This window comes from Scyliorhinus canicula, chromosome 12 (assembly GCF_902713615.1).
Source record: "Scyliorhinus canicula chromosome 12, sScyCan1.1, whole genome shotgun sequence".
In the NCBI taxonomy this organism is placed as follows: Eukaryota; Metazoa; Chordata; class Chondrichthyes; order Carcharhiniformes; family Scyliorhinidae; genus Scyliorhinus; species Scyliorhinus canicula.
In genome coordinates, this window is record NC_052157.1 from 5189833 (window position 1) to 5211776 (window position 21944).

Consider the following 21944-nt stretch of genomic DNA (forward strand, 5'->3'; position numbering starts at 1 on the left):
GTTGAGGGGCGACCTGATAGAGGTCTACAAAATTATGAGGGACATAGACAGTGGATAGTAGGAGACTTTTTTTCCCAGGGTAGAGGGTCAATTACTAGGGGCATAGGTTTGGGTGTGAGGGGCAAGGTTTAGAGTTGATGTACAAGGCGAGTTTTTTACACCGAGGGCAGTGGGTGCCTGGAACCCGCTGCCGGAGGAGGTGATGGAAGCAGGGACGATAGTGACGTTTAAGGGGCATCTTGACAAATACATGAATAGGATGGGAATAGTGGGATACGGACCCCGGAAGTGTAGAAGGTTTTAGTTTAGATGGGCAGCATGGTCGGCCCAGGCTTGGAGGGCCGAAGAGCCTGTTCCTGTGCTGTACATTTTTGTTCTTTTATTACTCTTCCATTTTGACTAGTACAAAAACGTACATTTATTCCAACACACACATGCGCATGGGAACAGGGTGGGCAAAGTGCTTAGAATTGTTTTGTTTGCTTGTGTGAAGGATAAATGTTGGCTGGGAATGCTTGAGCCAGCAAATCTGTTTGTGTGATAATTAACTCTTGATTTCCACCCTCCCTGTATGTGGGGAAAAAATGTCCTTCCTCTGGTTGGCACCGGCTCAATAACTTGCTATTTCGGAAAAATGTCCACTAAATATAGCCATGCCACTGAAAGACTAGTTTAATTGACTAACCACATTTGATACGTGACTTACAAAAAGGTTCTTTTAGAAAACAATAGATTAAATTGGATTCAGCTTTCAATAAAAATGCATTTTTAATTTTTCAAAAGAAATGCATCAATTTGTCTTTTTTAAAAGATGAACATGAGAACATAAGAACTAGGATCAGGAGTAGGCCATCTGGCCCCTCGAGCCTGCTCCGCCATTCAATGAGAACATGGCCAATCTTTTGTGGACTCAGCTCCACTTTCCGACCCGAACACCATAACCCTTAATCCCTTTATTCTTCAAAAAACTATCTATCTTTATCTTAAAAACATTTAATGAAGGTGCATTCAATGAGATAGAGTTGGTTATTTAGCAGCAAAGGAATAAAATGTAGTAAATTGTTGTCAATTATACAAATTGAGCTTTTCCAAAGTCTGTGTGAATGATTCTGAAAATGTATCGCAAAAGAAGGAAATGATTATGCAATGAAAAAAACCACTGAAGTACTCCGCTGTACTGGCAACATTTGTGGTTATCATTTGAGTCCAGCCAGACACTTCAGAACTAAGTGATTAGTGCAGTGTTTCAAACTTTTTTTTCTCAGGACCCACACCAGCCAACCTTCGTGACACACCATTATTGCTTACCTTTAATGTGACAGGTGAGCCTGCTTGGTCCTCACAGTTTAAATTGCTTTGTCATTCAATGTTACATTCCTGCTAAGGACTTCAGCAAATGATTAAGTTCTCACCGCATCCTTTGGAAAAAAAAGATTTTTGTTCTCTAACTCTCCAAGTTTACTCTTCAAATGCCTTTGAAGTTTTGATGGTTTAAACTTTCGTCAGTACTTCCTTATACATAACACACATGGGCTTTGCATTGGCAAATTAACAAAGCCAAGCCTCAAAAAATCATCTTCACACTGCTTTGTTCCCAATTTTCATTTTTTCTTTGTTTAAAACTACCCATCTTCAGTTCTTCAGTCTTGTTGCCTTGCTTCGTTGCAGCTACAAAATGAAGAATCACTCCTCTGTGATATCTCGCCTGAAACACCGATGTACAGGGCGAGTGACGTCAGTGTAGGTACCAGGCGCGTGACCTGCTCGCTGCCGCTGCTTCTGGCTGGAAGGCTGGATAGTTCTATTTAAAACACTGGGAGCTGCTTGCATTCTCAATTTAAACGCCGGCCGCGGCCATTGGGCGCTTCTCCCACAATTGGGAGGGCCACGACCAATTGCTCCGTGACCTACCCGACACCCGCCTGCGGATTACGACTTGCAGTTTGAAGAACCCTGTATTGCCATGTGGTTAACACTCAATTGAAATTATTTTTTTTATAAATGTTTTTTTATTGAGTTTTCATATTTTATATATGACAAATTACAAGTTATTAGAGAGAGAGAGAAAAAAAAAGGAAAACACAAAAATTGAACATGAATATTTACAGGTAAGCATCTTCATAACAATAATTGTGGCCGCCCCCTTTAGCCAGCATACATATTTTACATTCCCCAATATGGCCGAGGCACATGTTTATAGGCATTTATTTATAGTTTGGTTTTGGGCCTTGGCTTGCCATCAAACCCCCATACCGAGCCCGTATCCCCCCCCCCCCCCCCCCCCCCCGGCTACCTTCCCCCGATTCCCGTCCATTTTCCCCTGGTTCTTGGCCACCCGACTATTCTTCCTCATGTACGTTGGCCACAAACAGGTCCCAGAACAGTTGCATGAATGGCTCCCACGTTCTGTGGAAGCCGTCGTCCGACCCTCGGATGGCGAATTTGATTTTCTCCATTTGGAGAGATTCCGAGAGGTCGGACAGCCAGTCTGCAGCTCTGGGTGGTGCTGCTGACTGCCAGCCAAACAGGATTCTACGGCGGGCAATCAGGGAGGCGAAGGCAAGGGCGTCCGCCCTCCTCCCCAGGAATAGATCTGGCTGGTCTGAAACCCAGAAGACCGCCACTATCGGGCATGGCTCCACCCTCACTCCCACCACTTTGGACATAGCCTCGAAGAAGGCTATCCAGTACTCCACAAGTCTGGGGCAAGACCAGAACATGTGGGCGTGGTTGGCCGGGCCTCTCTGGCACCGCTCACATTTGTCCTCCACCTCCGGGAAGAACCTACTCATACGGTTTCTCGTTAAGTGGGCTCTATGTACCACTTTTAGTTGCGTCAGGCTGAGCCTTGCGCACGTGGAGGTGGAGTTGCCCCTATGCAGTGCTTCGCTCCAGAGTCCCCACCCTATCTCCATCCCCAGGTCGTCCTCCCATTTCCTTCTTGTTGCGTCCAGTACGGTGTCGTCCCTATCTACCAGTCGGTCATACATGTCACTACAGTTCCCTTTCTCTAGGATACTTGCGTCCAGTAGGTCTTCCAATAGTGTCTGTCGTGGCGGTTGTGGGTACGTCCTTGTCTCCTTTCGTAGGAAGTTTTTGAGCTGCAGGTACCGTAGCTCGTTCCCCCCAGCTAGCTGAAATTTCTCTGTCAGTTCATCCAGTGTTGCGATCCTGTCGTCCGTGTATAGGTCCCTGACTGTCAGTGTCCCCCCGTCCTGCCTCCACCTTTTGAAGGTGGCGTCGGTCAGTGCTGGTTTGAACCTATGGTTGTTGCAGATGGGAGCCTTGTCCGACATTTTGTACAGGCCAAATTGCTGCCGCAGTTGGTTCCAGGATTGGAGGGTGGCTGTCACCACTGGGCTGGTGGAGTGTTTTTTGGGTGGGGATGGGAGTGCTGCCGTGGCGAGGGCCCGGAGGGAGGTTCCCATGCAGGAGGCCTCCTCCGCACGCACCCACTCGGCTTCTGGCTCCTGGATCCATCCCCTTACTCGCTCGGCTGTTGCCGCCCAGTGGTAGAATTGTAGATTCGGGAGGGCTAGCCCCCCCCTGGATTTTGTTTTTTGTATGACCTTCTTTGGGATCCTAGCATTTTTACCCCCCCATACGAACGCCATGATATGTTTGTCCAGCGCTTTGAAAAAGGCCTTGGGGATGTAGATTGGAATGGATCTAAACAGGAAAAGGAACCTGGGTCAATTGAAATTATTAGTGAAAACTGATAATGCAAAATAACCTTCTCAATGTATGACAACTGTGTAATTTATACAGGTCAATATTTTATTAGAGATTTTTTTTTGTTACAAAAATATACCTTCATTTAATCACTGAAAGAAACATGCCAAATTGTCCTAACTGGAGAAAATGTGAACATCATTGTACTTTCTTGAAGGTCAAGATGCACTCTTGAGGTGCTTCAATTCAGTTGTGAACATTACATACATTTTAGAGTTCAATTCTGTTTAAACTATACACATCGGTCATGTTGCACTTTGCAGTGCTTCGATTATAGTTACATAAGCACAAGGTCTGAGGGGTTTTACATGGTTACCAGCCCCTCCTGTGTACATTGACTGCAAGGCCTTTCACACTGGCCTTTCCCCATTGTGCCTTGGCAGTGGCTGCCCCAAGTTTGAATGCCTCCATTAACACAGCCTTCAGAATATGCCAGTCTGCAACACTTTGTCAACCTGTTTCAGACAGACCAAAGAGCATCTTTCACAGGGTTGATGATTCTCCAGCAGCAGTCTATGTTTGTCTTGGTGTGTGTCCCTCCAGCCCGTTGAGGCAGGATTCTTGTATGTAAATTATCAGGCAGGTCAACCAGTTTACTAATAAAATGTTTTACCCAGGTGCCCTTATTTGTGAGATGAACAAAGGACGAAGACAGGTTGATGATTTAACACACTTTTATTCACAATATTCTCACCCTCACAATGTGTGATTCAGACTCGCAGCTGAGCTCTAGGTATTACCTGCCGCACGTAGTGAAGGAGGCTGGCCAGGCTGCCATCATTCAACGTGGAAATCTCTGGGCTGGGAACCCAGGGTCCCTTCTTGTGATTGGTTGTGCTTGGGGGACCCCCAGTTATCATTGAAGATCTGTTCCGATGTTCCTTTTATACCGGTTCTGCAAGCACTGAGTCGTAGGTATGTTCCCACACACCTCACCTGAGTTCTATTGTCCCATCCAAACTTCAACTTGTTACTGGGATTAAACAGGATACTCCTGTTCAGCCAAGGTGATTCATTGTCCTCAAACACTCGTGTTTATGGAGTCTGATGGCCTTCTTTATTTGTCCTGCTACACAGTTGATTACCTGTGTCCGGAAGTTCGTTACATATTAATTTTGTTCTTTTGTATAAACAACATGAGTGGGTAATCATAAAGTCCATTTAGCGATTATAAGTTTATTTGTTGACTTGAGTGCTCTTTGCTGATGGCCAGTATTGATTCCAGCCAGGACCTCATTTGGCAGTTTCTGATCTGGGCCTGTGGGTTTTGTCAGCTTGTTCCCAGTACCACACTTCTCTCAGAGAGGTGCTCGGGATGGACCTCGACAAGTGCCACTGCATCTCCAAACCTTGAAAATGAAATGAAAATCGCTTATTGTCACGAATATGTTTCAATAAAGTTACTGTGAAAAGCCCCTAGTCGCCACATTCCGGCGCCTGTTCGGGGAGGCTGTTACGGGAATCGAAACGTGCTGCTGGCCTGCTTGGTCTGCTTTCAAAGCCAGCGATTTAGCCCTGTGCTAAACAGCCACCTTCATTACAAAGGCACATGCCACAAGGTATGCGGGCGTCTCACTTGACACCCCACCCTCCCAAATCAGCCGCTTTGAGGGCATTGTGTGGGGACACAGACTTCGGGAGTGCTGACGGGAGGCACTTTTTGCCAAGTTGGTCCTTGGTGCTTGTTTAAAAGTTCTGTTGAGTCGTTCTGCGAGATGATTCTGACAGTCTGCTCAGGGGGACTATCTGACAGGATCCAAAATCTTTTCCCTAAGGGCCTTGAGGACATTACCTGCAGATCACGGCTTGATTGCCTTCTGGTCAAAAGCGTTTTTCCAAACTAATTTTTCCACTGGGAGAGGTGATATGGCATAGGCCAACTACCTGGAGTGTTCTGCGACGACATAGTCAACCTCATCCTTTGCAACACCAGGGACAGGTCGAGCCTCTAAATAGTGACACTTGGTGTTGTGTAACATGGAGCTACACACAGTTGTGATGCAGCTGCACAAGGTGATCATCAGGATGAGGGTGGCGTTATTCAGAGCTTTCTGCACGGTATCCCTTCAGACATTATCGATCTTGGATCGCCAGATGAACTTGAAGATGGCACAGATGGCACCTGGTTTGGACCAGGTGTTTACAGACTGGGCTGCATCAGTGATAACTCTGTTTGATTGATTTGGCTGGTGGCCAATAACGGGTTGTGATTGGATCTGATCCCACTGGAATTTATTTTGAGTCGAGGAGGTTCCAGTTTGATTTTACTTTTGATTCTGCTGCCTGGATGGGGGATCTAACTAACTCTCTCCAAAGAGATCTAACTAATCCTATTGAGAGGGCTACTGTGGGGGCTGACGTTCTCTCCAGCAAGTCTGGATGTCGTTCTCTTGAGACTGCAGAGGCCTGAAGTCAAGCCACAAGCTGAAAGCAAGGTTTGATGTGGAATCAAGTGTCTATACAGTATAGGCCTGAATGTGAACCTGAAGGACAAGAGAAAAAGAAATAGTGTCTCTCCAGAAAGCCTGCTGCCTGTAAGTACTGCATTTTCTAACCTGTGGGGACCCTGAATGAATGACTACAAAAATAACTATTACCAGCTGTAAACCAGAGGCTTTGATCAACCAGGGTGTTGTGGAAAGTGCACTAAAGAACCACCATTTGAAGCAAAGACTCTTGAGCTAGATTCTCCGTAGCCTGACGCCGAAATCCGCATCGGCGATCGAGCGGAGAATGGATTCAGATGACGTTCTGGACCAGAAGCTGGTTTGATGCCGGTTTGCGATACTCCGCCCTCTGCAAACCGGTGTTATCAGGACGCGCACCTGGTGCAGTTGCAAGGCCGTTGCGCGACATCGGCCGACCCACCCGGGATGCTCCATCCCAGATGGGCCAAGTTCCCGACGGCACGGGCCACGCGATGACTTGTGTCCAGCGTTGCCATGCCCATCCGGGATCTGTGCCGGGGGGGTCAGGGGTTGGGCTGTAGGTTCGGGGTTGCTGAGTTAGGATTCCAGCATGGCTGGTGCTACGTTTGCAGGCGTCAGCCCCGTGCATGCACGTCCCGGAACCCGCCCATTTTCCTTGCGATACTTGGATGGTTCACGCAGCGTTAGTGCTAGCCCCTCGCAGGTACCGGAATTGGTGGGGGTTCGCGCTGATTTTTCCTGTCGTGATCCACCTGCATTGCCGCATTCATGGAACTATGGACCTGAATGCTCAGATCCCTCTATGTCAATACTCCTACAGTAAATGCTATTTACTGTACAATTCACACCTGAATTTGATCTTCCAAAATGCACCACCTCTCATTTGTCTGGATTGAACTCCGTCTGCCATTTCTCTGCCCAGCTCTCCAATCTATCTATAATCCGCAGTATTCTCTTGACAGTCCCCTTCACTATCTGCAACCCCATTTTTCTTGGTGTTATCTGCAAACTTGCTAATCAGACTCTGTGTCTACATTTCCTGCAGATCATTTGTAGATATATATTACACCAGCAGTGTGACTCTAATCACTAATGTTTTCTATACAAATGTTATATTGGGCACTTCCTGTTGCGGCTATGCCCGGGTAGGTCGCACGTTCGGCAGCTCCTGCCGTGAACGGACTTTTGGGCCCTTTTTAAGGAGCCCCAGCGGCACTTGGTCAACGATTCCCGGTGTGGGAAGACAGCAGTGAGGTTCCCCCAGCACTGTATGGAATGGACCAGGAGCGGCACGGTCAAACAGTGGCATTAGAGAAGAGAACGGGCACGAAAAAGCAAGATGGCGGCTGGCGGAGATCAGGCAGCGTGAGCTCAGTTGAGTCGTGGGAGCAGCAAGGGTTTCTGAGAAGCTGCTTAGCGGAATTGAAGGCAGAGATGTTGGCCCCTATGAAGGTGTCGATCGAAAGGCTGGTAGAGACCCAGAGGATGCAGGGGACAGCCATTAAAGAGGTGCAGCAGAAGGCCTCTGATAACGAGGATGAGATCCTGGGCCTGGCGGTGAAAGTGGAGGCGCACGAGGCGCTCCATAAAAAGTGGCAGGAGAAATTCGAGGATCTGAAGAACCGGTCGAGAAGGAAGAATTTGCGGATTCTGGATCTCCCTGAAGGTGTGGAGGGGTCGGATGCTGGGGCGTATGTTATGGGAACCATAGGTTTGCTCCGGGCAGGATAGACGGTGGGTTCCAAAGTTGGCACCGGGCGGGTATTTGAAGTCTGGGGGATTTATTAATTGACGTAACTTTTGCCATTTGAGGGCACTGGAGGAGAAATTTGGGTTACCCCCGGGAAAAGCCTTTGGTACATGCAGGTTCGGGCGTTTGTCAGGAAGCAAGTAGGAGAATTCCCGTTGCTGGCTGCCCAAAGGATACAGGACAGGGTGATCTCGGGCGTATGAGTCGGAGAGGGTAAGATCTCGGAGATATACCAGGAGCTACGGGAGGGGGGTAAATACATTTAACAAAAAAAACAAATGTTATATTGGTTCTATTTTTGTGGCAAACTTGCTGATGCAGGCATCAAATAACCCATTTTACTATAAATGTAATGCTTTGAAATTCCATCCTCTATCTGCTTCATTTGGTTTCGGGTTAGTCGATTTGCATTACTCTCAACATCTGCAACACAGCACTTTGATTTTGAATTACTCTTAATCTTGATTACCTGTCATTGTCTGAGGCTGAATACGTTGCCAACTGCTGCAATGGCTCTTGGTGTTGCTGGCATCTTTTTAGTTTATTCCCATTCCAATGGTTGCATAGCAACTGATGCTATAATCTCAGACAGTGGAGCAAAGCAGCATATCTGTTGAAGGCAGTGGAAAGCATTAATTGCATTCTGATAACTGTGAAGGAGTAGTTCTCTGAAGACTACAACCTGGGAATATTTATCAAATAAATGCAATATCCATTTTCTTGTACAATTGCAGCTATAATTCCGCGAGGGTGCTCACCCGCACCCCCCGGTTTTGGCAGCTCCGAGTCCCTCCATTCCAACAGGATCCATCTCCGGGCTACCAAAGAGGCAAAGGCCAAAACGTCGGCACTTCTCACCCGCTGGACCCCCGGGTCGTCCAACACTCCAAAAATTGCCACTTCTGGACTAGGGACCACCTTCACCCTCAGCACTTCAGACATCACATCAGCGAACCCCTGCCAAAATCCCTCCAGCTTCGGACAGGCTCAAAACATGTGGACATAGTTTGTGGGTGTCCCCCTCTGCCCCGCGCACCGCCCACACATATCCTTCACTCCCTCAGAAAATCTCATTCTGGCCACCATCATATGCGCCCTGTGGACTACTTCAAATTGAATGAGGCTAAGCCTAGCACATGAAGAAGATGCAACTTCCTCCTCCCATAACCCAGCCTCCAACATCCTCCCCAGCTCTTCTTCCACTTCCACTTAACTTCTCCTATCGTGGTGTCTGTGAATTCCCACAAATTGGTACCCAAACCGAGCCCCCCTCTCCAGCAGGTGCTTCCGCCACTGCTCTCGCACCCTCCGGGCTGCCACCTCTCGAAGTGCCCAGCTATAACCTATTTAATCATCGATTCTAACACCTTCCCCATAACAGATGTCAAGCTAACTGGCCTATAATTTCTTATTTTCTGCCTTCCTCCCTTGAATAGAAGGGTTATATTTGCTACTTTGCATCCGATGGAACCTTTCTATATTCTAACTAATCTTAGAAAATGAACACCGATGTATCTACCATCTCTTTTAAGACCCTAGGATGAAGTCTATTAGGATCTGGAGACTTGTCAACCTACAGCTCTGCCAGTTTGCTCACTACTGCTTCTTTAATAATTGTAATTTCACCAAGTACCTTTCTCTCCCTCCACGTCTTGATTTACAGCTGTTACTGGAATGTTTCTTGTATGTTCTATAGTGAATATATAAGCAAAATTCAGTCCAAAGATGTGCAGGTTAGGTGAATTGGCCAGGCTAAATTGCCCTCTGGGTCCAAATTGCCCTTGGTGTTAGGTGGGGTTACTGGGTTATGCGGATAGGGTGGAGGTATGGGCTTGGGTAGGGTGCTCTTTCCAAGAGCCGGTGCAGACTCGATGGGCCGAATGGTGTCCTTCTGCACCGTACATTCTATGAAATAAAATATCAGTTCATTTTGCCTGCCATTTCCTTATTGTCTACTATTAACTCCCCTTTCTCACTCTCCAAGGGACCAACACTAATTTTACTTGTCTCCTATCGAGATACCTGTAGAAACTCTTGCTATCTGTTCTTACATTCTTAATTAGCTTCCCCTCGTACCCTGCCATCCTTGCCTCCTCTGGCCTACATGTAACTCCAGATCCAAAGCAATGTAGTTGGCTGCATGGCAAGCCATTAATCCAAATTCGCAATTCGGATTGCGAATGGCCAATAAATGCTGACCCATCTAGCAATGCCCACACCCCATGAATAAATAAATAGGAAAAAGGTTTGGTTTGAGTTGGCTCGCATTGGTTGTATCTTCCTGGATCTGGGAAGTTGCTGTTTTGTGGGCTTACTGTTCTTGGATATGTTGTTTTGCAGCCTCCAATGTGGTCAGCAGATCAGTGCACTCAAGGAACAATGTGAAGAGAAGTTGAAGACTTTAGATAAAGTGCATGACCAGCCATCAAAACATCAAGATGATTCCATTAAACAAAAGCAGGTGAGCAGTGTGGAATCTTTGGAGCTATTTTTTCAGTATTGGTAAAACTTTGTTTCATGTTGCAGTTTAGTATTAAATTTCAGTTGTTGAAAACTGGATAAATTGCAGGCAAATCCACGAGTATATATGTATGTATGCTCAGATTGAAAAATCCTGAATTATGGAACTTGCTTTGCACTGTCCAAAAAGACAAATGTTCAGACACCATTTCTCTCTCGATTTCCAGATCTGACCAGGATCTTTTGTAAAGTTGTGCTCGGTAAAATCTAGCCACTTTCTCCCTAGAGAGAGATTGGGGAAATTGGAGAATTTGATGCTTACGTAAGACGTCAACACGTTTTACAGGCCGCAATTCCTTTCCTACCAACCAAAATTAATGAGAGGACAGTATAGATTTTTGGTAGTCCCTCTCCAGCAAGCTTGGTTGACTTTTGGAGTTGGAAGAACTTTACAGTCTTTTCTTTCCCCCACGGGTTAGCATTACTTTAGCACCAGGTGGGGAGGCTGGTACTTTGTGATCTCATAGATAAGGTGAGCGATCTTTGGAGGAGGAGAAGGCGCCACTAGATGGGATCAAGGCAAAGTGGGAGGAAGAATTGGGAGAGGGTATGGCGGAGGGGTTCTGATGTGAGGTGCTCCGGAGGGTGAACATCTCCACCTCTTATGCGAAGTTGGGGCTGATACAGCTGAAGGTGGTGGTGTATAGAGCACACCTTACAAGGGCGAGGATGAGCCGGCTCTTTGAGGGGGTAGAAGATGTGCGTGAATGTGGCAGCGGGGGGGGCACACGGAAACCACGTTCATATGTTTTGGTCCTGTCCAAAGCTGGAGGATTACTGGAAGGAGGTGTTTAGGGTAATCTCTGACGTTGTGCACGTGAAACTGGACCCGGGCCCTTGGGAGGCCATATCCGGGGTGTCGGTTCAGCTGGGGTTGGAAACGGGCACGGAGGCAGATGTTGTAGCCTTCACCTCGTTGATCACCCGAAGGCTGATCCTGTTGGGGTGAGGAGCGACCTCTCCACTCTGTGCCCTGGCGTGGTGGGGGGATCTGCTGGAATTCTTGACGCTTGAAAAGGTCAAATTTGAACTGAGGGGAAGGATGGAGGGGTTCTACAATTCATGGGCCTTATTCACTATGCACTTTCGAGAATTGGATCACATCGACAATTAGTTGGGGGGGGGGGGCGGTGCTGGGAGGGTTGGGGGAGAGGGACTGTATGTGTTAATGGTGATTTATGGGTGATTCCTGATTCCTTTTTGTCATTCGTTTTATGTTAACATGTGGGCTAATGTCTGAGGTTTGGTGGGAAGATGGGATCGTTGTTATTGATATGAGGATTGACATTACATTTGTTACTGTTTATTGTTGGGTGTAAATTTGGGAGAAAATGTGAATGAGGAGAATAAAAAATATTTAAAACAAAAGATAAGGTGAGTAATCTAATAGACAAGGTGAGCATTGAGGAACCTTCACCATCTTCCTTTAAGCTGCTTCATGCAGCTTACCTACCTTACCTTTCCGTACCAGCCTCCCCAAACAGGCGCTGGAATGTGGCGACTAGGGGCTTTTCACAGTAACTTCATTGAAGCCCACTTGTGACAATAAGCTGTTATTATTACCTGGTTTTGTAAATGCAATGTGGGTTTTGCAGGCTGGTCATGCACTTTCTCTAAAGTCTTGAACTTGTGTTGTTCCTCGAGTGTGTTGACCTACTGACCACATGCAGGCTGCAAGACAGCCTCCAAGAACAGTAAACAATTACTCGCAAAACAGCACCTGCAATTCTATAGTACTTCCCAAATAGAGAAAGATTTTAAAAATGTATTCCTTAATAGGATGTGGGTGATGCTGGTGAATGATGTTGACCCATCTTTAATTGCCCTTGAACTGATTGGCCTACTCGACAATTTGATTGGTTGATTTGGTTTATTGTCTTGTGTACCAAGGTATAGTGAAAAGTATTCTGCATACAGTCCGTAAAGATCGTTCCATACGTGGAAAAAAACAGGACAAACATAAATACACAATGTAAATACATAGACACAGGTGAAGCATAGGGAGTGTAGTACTACTCGGTAGAGAAGATGTGTGAAGAGATAAAAGCAAATTACCGTGGATGCTGGAATCTGAAACAAAAGAGAAAACGCTGGAAAATCTCAGCAAGTCTGGCAGCATCTGTAGGGAGAGAAGAGCTAACGTTTCGAGCCCGATGACTCTTTGTCAAAGATGTGTGAAGAGATCAGTTCAGTCCATAAGAGTCTGGAGTAAGAGTCTGGAGTCTGGTAATAATGGGGAAGAAGCTGTTTTTGAGTCTGTTGGTGCATGTTCTCAGGTTTTTGTATCTCTTACCTGATGGAAGAGGTTGGAAGCGAGAGAGAATAAGTGGATGGGAGGGGTCTTTGATTATGCTGCCTGCTTTCCCAAGGTAGTGGGAGGTGTAGACAGAGTCAATGGATGGGAGGTGGGATTTGTGTGATGGGCTGGGCTGTGTTCACGACTTTTCATTTCATAGTACAGTTGAGAGTTAACAGAGTTATCTTGGAGTTGGCTCACATTGCTGTCAATGAGGTAGTTTCCGAATTCGGCCAACAAAATTGAGCTATCTTATGGGGGAGTTGTGGCATGGTGGTAATGCAATTAAGATAACGGAACAAATACACTTTTGCACTTATGCAACTGTCTCCTGGAGAGTAGAGAAACTATATTTGTTTTACTAATCATTCATGGGATGTGGGCATTGCTGGCTTGGTCTGCATTCATTGCTCATCCCTAATTGCCTTTGAGAAGGTGGCAGTGAGCTGCATTCGTGAACCTCTGTAGTCCATGTGATGTAGGTATACCCACAGTGCTGTTGGGGAGGATTTTGACCCAGCCATTGTGAAGGAGCTATGATATAATTCCAAATCATGATGGTGAGTGACATGGAGGGTAACTTTCAGGTGGTGGAGGGCAGCACGGTGGCCTAGTGCTTAGCACAACCGCCTCACGGCGCTGAGGTCGCAGGTTCGATCCCGGCTCTGGGTCACTGTCCGTGTGGAGTTTGCACATTCTCCCCGTGTCTGCGTGGGTTTCGCCCCCACAACCCAAAAATGTGCAGAGTAGGTGGATTGGCCACGCTAAATTGCCCCGTAATAGAAAAAATAATTGGGTAATCTAAATTTATATTAAAAAAAACTTTCAGGTGGTGGGGTTCCCAGGTATCTGCTGCTCTTGCCCTTCTAGATAATAGTGTTTGTAGGTTTGGGAGGTGCTGTTTAAGGAACCTTGGTGAGTTCCTGCAGTGCTGCTTGTTGATGTTGCTACTGTGTGTTGGTGGTGGAGGGAGGGAATGTTTGTGGGTGGGGTGCCAATCAAGCCGGTTGCTTTGTCCAGGATGGCGTCAAGTTTCGTAGTGCTGTTGGAGCTGCACTCATCCAGCCAAATGGGGAGTATTCCATCACGCTCCTGACTTGTCTTTGGAGATGGTGGACATTTTGGGGAGACAGAAGGTGAGTTACTTGCCGCAGAATTCCTAGCCTCTGACCTGCACTTGAAGCCACGATATTTATGTGGCTAATCCAGTTCAGTTTCTAGCAAATACCTAGCCGCAGGATGTTGATGATGGGAGATTTGGTGATGGTTAGACTCACCTATTTAAGATAATCATTGCCTGACACTTGTGTGGCACGACTGTTACTTGTCAGCCCAAGCCTGGTTATTGTCCAGATCTTGCATTTTCTCCAAATTATGTGTCTGATTCTGATGTTTCATTGATGTCCTCTTGTGCTCCTGACCCTCCATTTACTCTTCCTCATATGAGTCCTTGTGCATTCCTGTGTCCTGTAAAGAAAAATTGCGTGAATGCTCTTAGAAGTCGGTATTTCCAGTGCCTCTTACTCAGCACACCACTGCCATGATTATGACCAAACCAGTTTCTAAAGTCATCCCTCCTTTAGTAATGGGCAACAAAGAGTCCACATGAGTTTGGTCGAAACCAAACTTACTTTATTTTTACAAACTAATTATGTACAGCTCCAGTAGATCACCCCTGGGTCTTCTCTAGTTGGTGCCTGATTGGCTGACTCTATACAAGCCAAGTAATTGTTAAGACATGGCAAAGGAGGGCGCTGGACCCTTAAGCAGCCTGGCTGAGTGTAATGCACCCGAGGTACTGGATTGGGCCGTGTGTATCTCCCAAGGTGAACTCCGCTTCTGACATGAAGGACGTGACGACTGCCATTTACAAGGCTGTGGATCGGAAGGTTCCCCATCGGAGACCTCCTAAGCCTCCATCTCGGAGTCCAAGTCAACAGCATCAATCATCTCGGCGTCTTGATCCCCTTTGGGATCTGCTGTGGCCAGGTCAGGCAACTGATGCGGTTTGAGAAGACTTTTCCGAGGACGAGGAACTTGCCGAAGAAGCTGTTGCCTGCACCGAAGATGGCCGAGGTGCTTTCACATTGTACGACCCTGGGCTGGCACCTGGTAAGAAACTGGCCCCGTCTGGCGAAGGATCACGCCGTAAATCCATTGGACTGTTGGTGAAGTTATGAACAAACATCCAAGTCACCTGGTACAAAGTGACTGGAAGGACGACGTTGAATGGACCAATGCCCTTGCTGCTCCTGGCTGTGGAGCACTTTCGCACCCATGTCGGGAAAAATCATGCTAAGGCAGCTACAAAGTCTTCTGCCCATCAGTAGTTCCACAGTGGCTACCCCAGTCACTTGTGTGCACAGTACTCCTGTAGCAAAACGAGAAGCCAGCCAGTCTAGTGTCCATCAATCCTGAAGATTGCTTATTGAGGCCCCGTTTAAATGCACTAAACAATTAGATGCCGGGTGATATGTGGTAGTGTGAATATGCCACATCCCATTTGCCTTCAAAAACTCGGAGAAATCACTCGTGAAAGGAGTGCTAATAATAATCTTTATTGTCACAAGTAGGCTTGCATTAACACTGCAATGAAGTTACTGTGAAAAGCCCCTAGTCGCCACATTCCAGCACCTGTTCGGGTACACAGGGAGAATTCAGAATGTCCAAATTACGTTAACTATTATGTTCAGCTCCAGTAGATCCCCACTGGGTCTCCTCTAGTCGATGCATCACTGGCTGACTATTTTATTTATTTATTTATTTATTTATTTAAATAAATACATTTTAGAGTACCAATTATTTTTTCCAATTAAGGGGCAATTTAGCGTGGCCAATCCATCTATCCTACACATCTTTGGGTTGTGGGAGTGAAACCCACGCAGACACGGGGAGAATGTGCAAACTCCTCACGGACAGTGACCCAGGGCCGGGATTCGAACCCGGATCCTCAGCGCCGTAGGCAGCAATGCTAACCACTGCCACCGTGCTGCCCTCGCTGACTCTATTTATACACGCCAAATATTATTAAGGATCCCCCACTCCCCTATCGGGCAAACTCCTATTCTGCAAGATCCACGGGGTAGTTAATCATCCCTGCCCCGTAACACCAGTGCGGGTTATAAAACCATCTTTCAGTAGCATTTCCTAAATTGCCTGGGAGCCTGAGCAGAAGGTACAGGACATGAGGTCACTTAAATCTCTGATAACCAGATGTTGCAGGCAGTGGAAATCTGAGTAGAAGTCTTGCGCACTGTTGAAGCCTGCCAACGTTGCCTTTAGTCTGACTTTAATCCCATCTCCTATTTCTCTTGCTTTGATTTCACAGGCTAGAGACGAGGATGAGAAAGTGGTTAATCCTCAAAAATCCGACTGGGATTACAGCAAAGCCAAAGTAAATCCTCCGATTGAGAAGCAGATGGCAGAGAGCAATAAACCCAGTATCAATCTTCATGAAGGAAACAAACTGCAGCATCACCAAGATGATGACAAGAAATTACCAAGTAAGAAAGGCTTGTCAATAAATTGTCATTATGTAACCTAGCAACTGAAATACTGCCCTTCAGATACGCATATTCGAATAGTTGTTTGTGTGCAGATACTGAAAACTCCTGATTTGATAGATGCAGTCCAATTTGCCTCTTGAGGTACGATTCATTTTCGGTGTTTGCATCACTGAGCTTTGGAAAAACAAATTGAATCTTTGGGCCTATTATTGCTCCATTGGTATTGTATTAACGTAAAAGTAATATACAAAGCATAAACAACATTTCAGCTATGAAGTAGGAATCCAATTCTGATAGCTTTGAAATGAAATGTTAGACATGTTGCAGTCTGGGTTCTTGGAAACAAATGCTGAAAGGCCGAGCCAAATTATGTTTGCCTTATTTCCTACAAATCAAAAATGGCTGTGAAGTTCACAAGATGTAGGAGCAGAATTAGGCCATTTGGCCCATCGAGTCTGCTCCGCCATTCAATCATGGCTGATCTCATCCTGGCCTTAACTCCACCTTCCTGCCAGTTCTACATAACCCTTCGACCCATTACCAGTTAAAAATTTGTCTAACTACTGCAATTTACTCGTGCTCCAGCATCCAACCCACTCTGGGGTAGCGAATTCCACAGATTCACCACCCTTCGGGAGAAGTAGTTACCCTATCACTCCATTTTAAATTTGCTACCTCTTACCCTAAGACTATGACCCCTCTTCCTTCAGTGAAAAACAAGTTTCATTACTATCTTGCCACATCCTAATCTTTTGACTAGAATGGATGGTATTGCAAAAGGGGAAAGGCTATGTCAGTTCGACTGGATTTGTTCATGTGCGATCAGATTAATCACAAAAGGAAGCCTGTTCAAAGTACACCAGGCACAATTTTAAAAAGAACATACCCAAGCAAGTGTTTTGTGACTGGCAAACATCTCTGAAATGAAACAACATAGATTAATCAGTACTGAATGTCTTTTAGAACTTGCATATTTGTTATTAGCTAAAAAGAATTTTGATTTTTTTTGGGTAATTGTTTGTCTCTTGTATCTGCTGTTACCCTATGTATAGCTGTCTTTGCTGAATGATGTACAGCTTGACTCAACTTGCTGATTGGCGGTGGGGAGAAAGAGTCGAACTAATATTAATCCGTTGAACTTTGAATTAGCAAATATCTAAGTCTCACTCAGTGCATTTGGTTTCATACAACCTATATGAGGGGTGCCCACCCCACCACCTGCCCATCACCTGAGTTGTGCTCATATATATTAGTTGGGTGGATGCTGAAATCAGCAGTCTACCCGCCATTTTTAAATGATGAATTAAAGGTCAGTTGAGCTTGTTACCAGGCCGGTTGACTGGATATTATGCTACTGCCGCCATGTGGGAGGGAGTGGTGGCTGTTTTATAAACACTGAATTGAAGAATTAAGGGAAGGAAGAGGGGGCACATTGTTCAGTTGGGGGTGTGCGCATGGGGTAGGAGCGGGGGCAACTCCAAATTGTCATCCAATCTGCGCCCATTATTAAGCCAGTCAGAATGGCCAGCAGCTCTGCTCTCCAGGGTAGCACTTCCTCCCACTGAGGCGGAGGAAGTCCCACTCACCTAGCCTGCCAGTAGTGCTGTGGGGCGGACTTCTTCCATGTGTCTGTCCAAAATTGCACTCGGCTTCTTAACTTGAAGATGCTTTCAACATGTCTAAATACAAGAAAATTAATCATGTCTAACCACACTCCGTGAACTTAATTCTTTTCCCTTCCTAAACTACAAACACATTTCTATGCTTTTCTTGCTGTGTTGGAATCTATGTTTTATGCTCTAATGGGGACTTTCCCCAGGGCTTATAAATTGTGGAATTCCTTCCTTAGTGGGACTGCTTCTCTTCAATTTTTCCTTTTTGTCTCTTCTTTCTTGCTGTTTTCAACCGTGGCATCTTACTCCTGCTCTGCCTGCAGTATGTGCAAATTACAGCATGCACTGCAGCTGTCCACCAAGGTAGCTTTGATCGCTCTACGTTCCCCTGTGCCATTTGTCACCAAGCAGGACAATAATCATGAGCGAACGCCATCTTTGCCCAAGTTCCACTCCATGTTGCACAATGTCCTGACTCTGCCATATATCACCAATCATTCCTCCTTCGTTGCTAGGCCAGTCTTTTGGAATTCCCTACCTAGCAACATCACCTCAATGATTATTCAATATCACCCCAGCAGGACATCTATGGATGAAGAATAAATGTGGCCATGTCGGGAGGAGGGGGAGGGAAAGCGAGGATGTGTAATATGTTTTTTTAATATACTGCTAAAATTTCAGTATTGCCTTTACAGATCTGGGCAAAGCAGATGATGATGCTGGCATGCCTGGGATAGAAGAAAATGAGCAGTCAAAACCTGTAGACCTTTTGAATGGTACGTACAAAGAGAAAAAGAAGTATGTTTAGATTATTATATTGAGTATATGTAAAAATATCTATTTTATGTAGTTACATCCTGAATTGAATGATAAAATGAGCTGGATTTTTCCCGGACTGTTTAACATCAGTGCAAAGAATTTCACGTTGGGAAGTGGATTTACTGTCTCCTCCCTGTGCTGAACCAGCTCCACTATCCCGGAAGACATGCTTGTTGGGTGAATTGGACATTCAGAATTCTCCCTCTGTGTACCCGAAAAGGTGCCGGAATGTGGCGACTAGGGGATTTTCACAGTAACTTCATTGCAGTGTTAATGTCAGCCTACTTGTGGCAATAATAAAGATTATTATTATTACGATCTCATGTCACCATTCTCCGAGACACTAGGAAGCTAACCCCGTGACTACAGCTGGTGGAGTCAGTGGTTTTCTGCCCTTTGGTTCTAGCAGCTGAAACTGGGCAGTAGGTTAGACCATCCAATATTATCTTTTAAATCCCTTCACAAATAAAAGTTACATTATTTTTCCTATCCTTTACTTAAATATGTACAGATTTTTGCTTTGATTTGGTTTTCTCTATTCCTGCGGAGCAGTAGGTCAGATTCATGTTTCCTTCGATCTCTGCTACTTATTGATCAAGGTGTGGTTTGCGATACCTCTAAACCTGCATCGCATTGCCCATCTGTCTGAAACATTCAAGATGAGAGCAGTAAGGCTAATGATGGAGCCATTGACCAGCTGAATCATTGCCAAAAAGAAAAAAACTAAATGTACTTTTTATGAAATGAAGTGGCAGCTTTTATTTCTGCCTCCTACCCGAGTGGTTCAAACTAATTGTAAAGTTATAACTGAACAGGTAATTCAGGAGAAATATCTTCATGATTCTGGATGCAGTGAACCACAATGGTGCACATTGAGTGTGTTGTGTGCAGTTCACCACATTGGACGTCCAGGGCGTGGGACTGGGATATAAACCATTGCTGCAAAAGACTGGAGTTGGAGTGCCACCTGGTGGTAATAGCCTGGATCCAGGGAAATTTGTTAAAAACAATGATGAAATTCAAGTGGATTTTATAAGATCACATCATATATATGTAAAGGAGGCTGTTCAGCACATCTGATCTGTCCATTCAGAAAACTTTTATGACATTCCATGTATCTTGTTGGTTTTTCACTCTCTTTGTTCAGTGATAATGGGCTGGATCGAGTTGGGCTTGGCAAACGTGGGTCTGGCCATTTCCCAAGTTAGGAAACCTTGGCCCTCACCTCTGTCATATTTTCGTCTCCTGGAGACTTGGACAGACAGGATATGGGTTTTCCAAGTCCTGAGGCAGCATTAGTAGAGCTTGGGGCGTATTAAGAATCTTTATTGTCACAGGGGGCTGGTTTAGCACAGGGCTAAATTTCTGGCTTTGGAAGCAGACCAAGGCAGGCCAGCAGCCCGGTTCAATTCCCGTACCAGCCTCCCCGAACAGGTGCCGGAATGTGGTGACTAGGGGCTTTTCACAGTAACTTCATTTGAAGCATATTTATGACGATGCTCCTTCTCCCGGCTTACAAGCAGAAACTCAAGCGGGAGAATCCAGCTAAGAAGGTTGTGCAGTGCTGGTCCGAGGAAATGGAAGAGCTCTTGCGTGACTGCTTAGTGACAGTGGATTGGTCCATATTTAAGAACTCAGCGACTAACTTAAATGAGTATGCCACCACCGTCACAGACTTCATCAGCAAATGTGTGGACAACTGCGTGCCAAAGAAAGCAGTACGTACGTTCCCCAACCGGAAACCATGGCTCAACTGCGAGATTGACTCTCTACTGAAGGACAGATCTGAGGCGTTCAAGGCAGACGACCCTGTCCTATACAAGAAATCCAGGTACGACCACCGCAAAGCCATCCGAGATGCCAAGAGAGAATATCAAACTAAGCTAGAGTCACAGACAGACTCTCGGCGGTTGTGGCAAGGACTAAACAACATAATGGGCTACAAAGCGAAGCCGAGCAGCATCTCTGGCAGCAGCGCACCCCTCCCCGATGAACTTGATGCATTCTATGCTCGGTTTGAGCAGGTAACCAACAGTCCGCTGTTGAGTGCCCCAGCAGCCCATAATTCACCCATACCCACCATCACAGTTTCCGAAGTCAGATCGGCCTTCCTGAAAGTGAACCCACGGAAGGCGATGGGCCCGGACGGGATCCCTGGTCGTACACTCAGAGCCTGCGCATACCAGCTGGCAGAGGTATTCACAGACATCTTTAACCTATCCCTACTCCACTCCGAGGTCCCCACCTGCTTCAAGAAGACCACCATCATACCGGCACCAAAGAAGAACCAGGCAATATGCCTCAATGACTACCGCCCGGTGGCCCTGACGTCAGTTGTAATGAAGTGCTTCGAGAGGCTGATCATGAAGCGCATCACCTCCATACTCCCGGAACGGATACTCTTGACCCACTTCAATTCGCATACCGTCGCAACCGGTCCACATCAGACGCCATTTCCATGGCCCTAGAGCATCTTGAAAACAAGGACTCCTACATCAGACTCCTATTTATTGACTACAGCTCCGCCTTCAACACCATAATCCCAGCCAAGCTCATATCAAAGCTCCAAAACCTAGGACTTGGTTCTCCACTCTGCAACTGGATCCTTGACTTTCTGACCAACAGACCACAGTCAGTAAGAATGAACACCAACACCTCCTCCACAATAGTCCTCAATACCGGTGCCCCGCAAGGCTGCGTACTTAGCCCCCTACTCTACTCCCTGTACACGCACGACTGCATGGCAAAACTTGGTTCCAACTCCATCTACAAGTCTGCTGACGATACGACCATAGTGGGCCGGATCTCGAATAACGACGAGTCCGAATACAGGAGGGAGATAGAGAACCTAGTGGAGTGGTGTAACGACAACAATCTCTCCCTCGATGCCAGCAAAACTAAAGAGCTGGTCATCGACTTCAGGAAGAAGTACTGTACACACCCCTGTCAGCATCAACAGGGCCGAGGTGGAGATGGTTAGCAGTTTCAAATTCCTAGGGGTGCACATCACCAAAAATCTATCCTGGTCCACTCACGTCGATGCTATCACCAAGAAAGCACAACAGCGCCTATACTTCCTCAGGAAACTAAGGAAATTCGGCATGTCCACATTAACTCTTACCAACTTTTACAGATGCACTACACAAAGCATCCTATCGGGCTGCATCACAGCCTGGTATGGCAACTGCTTGGCCCAGGACCGCAAGGAACTTCAGAGAGTCGTGAATACCGCCCAGTCCATCACACGAACCTGCCTCCCATCCATTGATTCCATCTACA

General features: G+C 46.2%; 1 protein-coding gene across 3 annotated transcripts in view; it reads left to right on the forward strand.

Moving 5' to 3' along the window:
* Positions 1 to 21944, forward strand: part of golm2 (golgi membrane protein 2) — a 113670-nt gene that overhangs the window by 38250 nt on the left and 53476 nt on the right. For all 3 annotated transcript variants that reach the window (XM_038813175.1, XM_038813176.1, XM_038813178.1), the window contains exons 5-7: positions 10252 to 10372; positions 16056 to 16230; positions 18542 to 18622. In XM_038813175.1, the coding sequence (XP_038669103.1) occupies positions 10252 to 10372; positions 16056 to 16230; positions 18542 to 18622 (377 nt within the window). The remainder of the gene's footprint in view (positions 1 to 10251; positions 10373 to 16055; positions 16231 to 18541; positions 18623 to 21944) is intronic.